A 9,489-nucleotide genomic window follows, 5' to 3' on the forward strand; every position below is an offset into this window, starting at 1 on the left:
ACCCTCTGTCCTTGCCCGGAGTCACTTCCCTCTTAGCCTCTGGTTTCATGTCCCTGACCGGGATCTTCCCGCCCCCTCGGGGTGAGTGCTCGGGACTGCTCCCATCCTCCGCCCCGTGTGGGGCCTGCTTCTGCAATCTGCTCCTCCGTGATAGTTGTGCTTGGGACCCATCTGCTTATCTGCCTCCCCCGCATGTATGTTTTCTTATGCTGGTAAAGACCTCCCTGTATCCTCAGTGGTGTGAGGGTGGGGAGGTGGAGCCGGACATCACGGAGAAGGCAGCATCAGGTCCCAAGGCCCTTAAATTAAAATGGCCACTTGCAGTCAACAACGCCAACAAGTTACTGTCTGCTGCCCCTGGACACTTCTTCAGTGAAGATGGGGCTTGCTCCCCAAGTCTTTGCTTCCCCCTATGTCAGTATGGGAGGATGGAATCCTTTTTAACACGTATTAAAATTACACCAACCCAACCTATGGGAGACTGGATAGATAAGGGAAAAGTAAAAGCACCAGAAAATACAGGGGACTGTCCCATTCCACTGAAGTAATGTTTTAATTAATGTATCAGAAAGTGGAGAAAGTACTTTTGGAGCCATGCACCTTTCAAAACGATTTCTTGCTTGGGTATCTTAAAGATCTTATAGTGGAGCTCAGGGACCTGTAACCATATATTTTGTATAGGTATGTTGCCTTAAATTTTTGTATCTTTGTACTCTTTGTGCATCCAAATTGTGTGTCAGACTGTTAAAAAGCAATTGGTAGCATCTATTATCTCACTCTTTCTGAAATCAAATTACTTAATTTGGCAAAACCCAGATACAATCACGAACATCATCACATTTTTGGCTTGTGTTGGAGTAGCATCTTGAAGTTCATATTCGACTCTATGTTATTTGTTTCATAAATTTATAATAAAGGCCTTCCTTGACTCCTATGTCTTGGTTAATGGGAAAATAGTAGGATAAAGCAAATATATGAAATATGAGGGATTATTGACAAATGAATGCAGATGTGTACTACTGTTATCTAGCTAATCAAAATTGCATACCTGACATAGTTTCAGGAATATACAGTTTTATGTGGGTCTTGGAATGACTCCCAAGGGATTCTTTTCTGGAAATGGATATAAAATAATTTTCATTTACTCCAATATATAGTAGTTAAAGGGGAGGATTAAACGTAGCTAATCTTTTTGTTCTTTTTTTTTGATTAGGTGCTCGCAGTATGTTTATGTTTTACTTGACAGTTATAGTGAAATTTGAAACTGGGTTGTCATGGGGTATGAAAGAGTTTTTAAATAATGTAGAGGATTTTATTTGTAAGTAAATAAACAATCTTTGAGTGAATAGTAAACTGATATCCATATATCTGCAATTTTGAAGTGGAGATTCATTTTTTTAAATTGTTATTCCTTTTATTGTGGAGCTAAGGTGGTCTGTAGACTTAAGAACCTGAACAACTAATTTGAAATTTCCTTAAAACCATATAATTGGAATAAAGTTCAAGTTCAAAACTGTTTTCATAGTTAATCCTAAATGTATTATTGAGAAAATGGAATGACTGATTGATTGAAACAAGCTTTTTCCTTTGCTATCAAAAGTGCACGATACTATTCCATTTACATATCAGTAAAAGACTGTATCCTATAAATAGTTTGTATATTTACCATGTCTGAAAGTGAAGAGACAATCAGTGTTAAAACAGTCCTTTCATAAGAATAAAATTAATATTTTGAGCAGAAAACACAGGAGTCACTGTCTAAAAGGGAGTTTATATTAATGTAATGACATCATGATTTAATGAGAGAACCATTAGATTATGCAAATACCAATACAGAAAATTTCTCTGAATATTGCAATACCTTTGTGCTAGTAGTGGTATTGGGCCTAGGGTTATAAACCTGCATGCAATGCAAAACTCTGTTACTTATTTAAGTAACTATTAATCCATCTATTTACAAGCCTGAAATAAATGTGAAATTTGATGATACTAGTCCTCTTTAGTTTGTATGTGTGTATGCACACTCTGTAGGCCACCTGAACTACTGACATGAACAACCTAATATTGGCTTGTTTTTCATGTGTAAAAAATATTAGCATTCTTGATTCACTGCTGGAGAAGAGGCATAATTATGCTTTTATTTTGAAGTTGGCTGACTGAAATGTGGGGATGCTGATGGAGAGATAGGGACACTGAGAAACATTTGGACAGAGAAGTGTGCAAATTTGATGGTCTCAATCTTGTGTTAAGATTTTGGTTTTAGTTAAGAAGATAAAGAACCTTTGAGCATCTGAGTTTCATCTTATTGATGTTCATACCATGTACCTACTCTAATGAGACAGGTCGCAGATGCAAGATTCTTGGGTAGTTAGGAGTGAATTGTTAACTTTGAATTGCTAAGTGTGGTGAACCTTTGCAGGTAAAGGCAATTAATTGTAGCAGATAGGGTCCAGAGCCAATCACAGTGCCTGTGAGTTTAGATAAGGATGCAGTCTTCTAGGTAGCCATATGGAAGTGAACTCTTGCAATTATAGCTAGTTTTGTATTCAAGTGCAGTGTATGATGTTACCGGATGTTTGAGACTGGTACAGAAGTGTTATGACCCGCCCTAGAAGGCAAGGGTAACCTAGGTTCTTGTTAATCCTTTGGGGTGGATTAGAGTGAAATGACACTGAATGATTGATGTTTGTAAATACATACATATAGGGTTTAATTTAGAACAATTTGGTTGCAATGGAAAGCAGATATGTAGCCATTTGGGTTATTATTATCTATAGTAATATAGCAATATGAAAGCATAAAAATATAATTTAAGAAAATGTATAAGGGAAAAGAAAGAAAGGATAAGAGTAAGGGAACATATCACCACCCATGGATCTGCAATGAGACTTGATGCAATTTTGATGTCCGTTGGTCGCAGTAGTGATCACTGTCTTGATCCATTGGGGGTGGGGAAAAAACCCTCAAAACACAAAGTCCAATGGGTTAAAATATGCTCACCTGGGTGGGAGCACCCAGGTACCTCCCCTGGGGGGGGGGAGCTTTCACTCCTCTGGTGGAAGGCCTCAGAAATGAGTCTGGGAGCACTTTGGGGGTCTTCGATGGTTTATGACACCTTCTAAGACATGACATCTGCCTCTCACGTCAGCACAGTTGAGCCAGTTACACCCCATCAGACCTGGAGTCTTGTGGCCAGTTCTGGGCTCCCCAGTGCAAGAGAGACGTGGACATATTGGAGAGAGTCCAATGAAAGGCCACAAAGATGATGAAGGGGCTGGAGCCTCTTACCTATGAAGAAAGGCTGAGAGAAAGAGCTGGGACTGTGTAGCCTAGAGATAAGAAGGCTCAAGGGGGATCTTGTTAATGTATATAAATACCTAAAGGAAGAGTGCAAAGAGGACAGAGCCAGGCTCTTGTCAGTGGTGCCCAGTGACAGGACCAGAGGCAATGGGCACAAACCAAAACACAGGAGGTTCCCTCTGGACGTCAGAAAATGTTTTTTAAACTGTGAGGGTGACAGCATTGACACAGGTTGCCCAGTGAACTTCTGGAGTCTCTCTCCTTGAAGATGTTCAAATAGCAGTCTGGACATGGTCTTGGGCAACTGGCTCTTGGTGGCCCTGCTTGAACAGGATTGGACCCTCCAGAGGTCTCTTCCAACCTCAGCCATTCTTTGATTCTGTGATTTTGACAAGGAAAATGTTAGTAGTTGATAGTTTTCAGGCAGACATAGCATCTAAAGCTCAGTTCTTTTTGTCATGCGTTATCATTGTGAATATGGTTGTTATCTAGACTTGAATAACATCAATGTTTTGATAATGAGCTGTCAATGGTGTGCAACCGAGTAAAGAGAAGTAGATGGATGAATTCTGCAAGATTATGAGCCAGTGTGGCCCTTCACTCCCCAGAAAATCAGATTGACATGGAATTGAAGATTAGTGTGGAGAAAAATACACGGTCACAGCTTGCTGCAATCAGCCTTATCTAGGAGGTTTAATATAGCAGTATTTCATAATATATGGCACTTTTTCTGATACTTACACATCACAAACATCAGTATTTTCCATCACTAATGTCAGTAGAATTTAGTGTAGTTGTTATTCAAAGATTTGAGTCAAAGGTGTTTTAAAAAAGCCCAAACTTTTCTCATGCACTGTAGTACAATAATTCTATGTAAAGAATTAATTCTCTGGATCCTTGAGATTTTTTAGTTAAGACGTGGAAGATGAGAGCAAGCTAGGTATACATTGGGGTCTAAAACTTCTGAATAGAAGTGAACTTATTTGGGAGGAGGAAGCAAAGAGCATGTCTTGCTGAAAATGTCAGGATAAATTAAACTCTCTAACACTATTTTTTTAGTATTAAGGAGTAGGCATTACTTTATTCCAGGCCAGGGTGCATAAGGGGATAGCTCCACCTAGGTGCACATAACTTTCAAAACTTTTTACTTATTTATACATTATTAGCAAATAAATTAATGTTCATTGGTTCTAAATTATATAATTCTCTTCATTAATTCGTATTCTATCTTCTATTGGTTATTGATTTCTTGCTTCTCATGCTCATTAGTCCACATTTTTCAGTCTTTTTATTATCTTTTTCCCAGACAGGGAGTCTCCAGCACATGTTGGATCGTCTTTGTTAGTCTCCTCTATCTTCTGGTTACTTCAACATGTCCTTGGAGGGCTATAAATTCTGGATTCCAGGTGTCCAGCTTTTAACTCCTTCAGGCTTTGTTCATTAAAGCTTATCAGGGTTAGTTTAGCAAAACTTAGTTTCAGTGATCTAATAATCAAACTCTAACAATAACAGTGTAAAAAAACCCAAAACAACTTAGCTACGTGCTGGCTAAAGTGGAAAATTACACTGCTTAAGAGTAATACACTGCTTATGATTATTTAAAGCAATTAATAAAAAAGTTAATTGAAACCATTAATTAGGAAAGTTATATAATTTCTAACACATGGGGAAATAGGGATATGCAAGTAGTAGTTTAGGGCAGGTAGGGAGAGATGAAAAACATTAGGTAAGGTGCTGGAAATGACCTGTTGTTGACTAAAACATACATCTACAGAACATGGAGAAGAACAATTGAGTGCAACATTGTAGACTGTACACTGGCTGTGACTGCGATAGTGAAAACACAGTGAAATAGAAATCCAAGATGGAAGATGAGTATTGAAGAATATGTGTTGTTCCTAGAAAATAGAAATTAAAGTGAGCTTGGTGGGGAAGCACTCTTACTATTATGATCAGCTAAAGAAATAGGTGTGGTATAAATAAAATACATTCATTTTGAATGAAAATCTCTGGCAGAAGAGGTATTATTAAAGCAATGCAGCAGAGTAAGATTTGAAGCTGATGAGTCCTTTGCCTGTAACTTCTTAAGTCAAAGAATGATGTTTATTTTGATAGTAAGTTAAAACACTGTAAGAATTGTAATAAGTTACCTTGAACTGACTGTTCACAAACTGGGTTTGCTTTAAGTAAATGTTGGTTTAGAACTCATTTGCTTTTGAAGCAATCTTTTATAAACTAAGGAAAAAAAAATTTGACAGTGAGGGTGCTCAGACATTGGAACAGGTTGTCTAGAGCAGTCTTGGATTCTCCATTCTTGGAGATGATTGGAACCTGACTGGACACAAAGTCCTGGGAAAACTAATGTAACTTTGTTATTAGTTGTGCTTTGGGCACAGGGTTAAAACAGATGACCTCATAATCTTTGTTTCAGCCTAAATTATTCTGTCATTTTTAAGTTCTGTCTAGTTAGTAAAGCCAGTTGGACTACATATCTTTTCATATGAAGAGCACTAGAATTCTTTGAACTCAAAGATGCCATTAAGGATATTAGAATTTATTTGGGGGAAGAGAAGAATTGATCTACAAAGAAAATTCACTAAGGTACCAGGTCAATCAGTTAGCTTCTCTGTCTGCTTGTAATTTGGTTCAACTTTTTCCCCACTATGTTAGGGGATTAAGCTAAACTGAATTACTTTCTTTGTTGCAGTAAAGAGCACACATGTGGTTTGTTACCATAGCTCAGCTGACATACTGTATTTAATTGTTGCTCTAATAACTTTATCAAGTGCCTAAGTTTTTTGAGTCTTATTTATTAGACTAAGTTGAAATACTTGATGTGGTGCAATATGGAAAATTATTACTTAAATTAGAGATTAGTAAAAGAATTGTAGAGAAGGAGCTGGTAGAGGTGGCTAGTAGAATTAGAAGAGTGATTATCAAAGAGGAATAGTTGCAGTGGAGTACCCTAGGGATCGGTCTTGAGTCTTAGTATTTATTGTGCATCGTGATATTTGATGCAAGGGAAATATTGTCAATAACACAGGTAAACTTACAAGAAGCCGCTCTGAGGAAGCTAGATTGTTTGGAAAGGAAGTCTGGAGCAAAGTGAGTGGCACAGCTGAAACTTCATCTGAAATGATTCATACAGTTCTTGCCATCTGCAGTAATGAAAAAATAGATAATACTAGGATAGGTGCAACGAAAAATTGCAAGAAAAATTGGTGGAAGAGGGAGCTAGCAAAATAGTCTGGAGTGAGGTAAGTTCATCTTGGCAAATGTGATGAGGCACTAATCACCAAACAAGGATTAAAAACTCTTGTAAGTTAAATGAAGTTGACACAAAAATATTTTGATTATAAATTAATTACCTGAAAGTATCTGGTCATCTTTATGTTAAAAGGTTCTCGGTAAGACCATGGGGAAAAAAAGAAACATAAATTTAGAAAAGACGTTGATATGAATTTCTATAACATAGCATAACATAACTTTTAAAAATGAAGTAGCAGTCAATTCTAGAATATTTTTCTTGTGGTCTTGCAAACTTGGTCACTAGCTCTGCATGGTGTTGCAGAAGCAAGTGGAACAGATTTGCTAAAATAAACATGGTCATAGAATTATATTAGCCTTAGAAATCAAATTATTTGAGCTGTTAATTCTATACCATGATAAGGAAGTTTGGTACAAAAAGAGCACAGAAGAAATTAAACTGTCTGTTAGCAGAATCTTGTTAATAGTCCTGCTCATAATGATCACAATCTCTTCATAGTATTAAACACTGAAAACTGTCAGGCAGCTTTAATCATATATATTTTTTTTTTTCTGAGAACAAAAGCATTTTCTTTGATAGACTGATACTGTTACCTCATAGTGTGTTGTGAACACTGTACTGTATTTTGTAATAGTAACTTAAGCACAGTTTCATGAAACTTGAGACAAATTAATGCTTCCTTGGCAGGTCCCTGTTCTTTCTCTCTCCCCCATTATTTTATTATTTTCCTCTGCTTCCATATGTATAACTTATGTGGGTTCTAGCACTCAGCAGACTGTTTTGTGAGCTACAATGTTTCTAACGTTTCTACCACATTAGAAAATGAGCTCAGGGAAAAAATAATTTAAAAAAACCCTTATAGTTTTCTGCTAGATTTTTGAGTTAAATCAGTGCAATGAATAGCTTGACAAATAGCAGAACTAGCACTAGGGATGAAATAGGATGGTATAACCAGGTTTGGTATATGGGAGGAAGAAAGAATAAGAGTGGGGAGCAAGACTTTTCCTTGTTTGCAGTATTAGACTGTTGATATGCTCAAGTGCAGTCTGAGATAAAGTCTGCTGCCTGTTTTCCCAATGTATTTTTAGTAGATACATATGATAATATGAATTACCTCAGAACATAACAATATTTTACACTTCTGTACTGTTAGTTATGTAGATAATACAGCCTAATTTTATAGATTGTCATTCACTTTTACCATCATAAAATAGTCTTCCTGAATTTTCTGATGGAGTCTGATTTCTCACTTTAAACAGACAAAATAGATAAACTGTCTATATATATCAAGCAGTGGTGGGAGCTACACCAGAGTGATTCAGGTCTTTTCCTTCCACTGTCATGCTAAGAAGTTGAAAATGAAACAATTGTGAGTACAACTCACAACTGAATGAAATTTGGATGAAATGCAAGTGGTTTTTAAAGCAAACAGGGGCCTAAGATGGGAAGAAGTTGGAGTCCAGGTGTGTAAGTCCAATAATAATAACAACATTTTCTGTGTGTTTCTGCTGTAAGAATTAAAAAAATATATATTGAAGCTAATGGGTTCTGCTGTAATTAAAATTACAAAAACAGTTTTTCTTTAAAAAAAGTTATTAAACAAAAGGGAGTTATGGAAATGTCTTTTGCAAAAATAATAGTAACTAGTTAAAAGGTGCTTTGTTTCTGATAGCTATGTCAAAGAGAATATTGCAGTCTTTAGGAAAGAAATACTGTAACTCGTTCCTTTTGGTTTTGAGCATAACCATGCTGAAATTCCACTTTGACACTAAGTATGATTGCTTCCAACAAGATTTCATTTTTCTATTTTTTTCTAAAAATTAGAGGATACTACCTCCTTGATAGACATGGAATTGTTTTTGAATAATCTTTTAATAGTGCTATGGAGATGTGAAACTCTGTAGAGACTCTTAAATATTGAAAATCAGTACAGGAAGTGTACTAAAAATTTCATAATAATTACTCAATCCCCTATTTCATATAATTGTTCCAGATAGTGATATTTTGCCCAGTTCACTTTATTTGTTTAAAAATAGCTATTATAGGATTTTAATAATAATGCAAAGTTATAAATCAATATAGGACAACAATATTAGTTTTAGTTCAAATAATTAAGTCTTAGAAACCATCATTTTTTATTTCCACTGTTAACATTTACTTACTCTTATTAAAAAGCCACATAGTAATGCTTTACCTGCACATTTAAGAGAAGCAAATTAGTCTCGGCATGTGCCTGGAAGATTGCCAGACCTCTGGTAGCAGTTGTCTTGCTTGATTTTTCTGCCTGTTCTTTTGATGCTTTATGTTGTGAGGCAGTGGACTTCTGTATGAGTGGGGCCAGCTTTTATAATTTTCAATTTTTGTGGGAAAAGTCCCACATCAGAAATATTTAAAGTGTCTCTTCCTTAAATTTAAGAGTTCTGAGCTATTTTTCACAGAAGTCTTTAAAATCTCATTACTTTAATATGATTTACTGAGAAATATCATGCAAGTGCATATCAGTAATGAGCTCTCACAGAAAAGCAGTATTTTTCTTAATTTGACAGGTATATCAGTTTTATTGAAGAACCACTAAAACACTTAAAAACTTATTGGTCATGAAAAGATAACTGTGTAAGACTTCTGTATTATTTTGAATGAAAGGCTTGGGTTCTTTTCAAGCAGTGGAACACAGCTACCACCACTCCTTGCTAAGAAGAAAGTCATTGCCTGCATGATATATTTGCATTCACAGAAACTTCAAAATGATACAGCCTTTTTAATGGGGTAGATAAGAGGTAATAAAAGTGTATGATAGCTGTTCCAGGTCTGTTTGTAGAACAGACAAGTACAAATCAAATCTGGGAGTTTGAAATGTTTAGGCATTAGATGAGTATGTTGGATTAATCTAATTATTTACTTAATGTCTTTTTCCAAAGAAG

At 36.1% G+C, this 9,489-nt stretch overlaps 1 protein-coding gene across 1 annotated transcript in view; it reads left to right on the top strand.

Moving 5' to 3' along the window:
• The window catches only part of LOC103618703 (zinc finger RNA-binding protein-like), a 46,308-nt gene that overhangs the window by 666 nt on the left and 36,153 nt on the right, over nt 1-9,489 (top strand). Inside the window, 1 exon segment of the mRNA XM_008637135.2 lies at nt 1,214-1,279. Coding sequence (XP_008635357.2) covers nt 1,214-1,279 — 66 coding nt within the window.

Source organism: Corvus brachyrhynchos, unplaced genomic scaffold, assembly GCF_000691975.1.
Source record: "Corvus brachyrhynchos isolate BGI_N302 unplaced genomic scaffold, ASM69197v1 scaffold157, whole genome shotgun sequence".
NCBI classification, from domain to species: Eukaryota; Metazoa; Chordata; class Aves; order Passeriformes; family Corvidae; genus Corvus; species Corvus brachyrhynchos.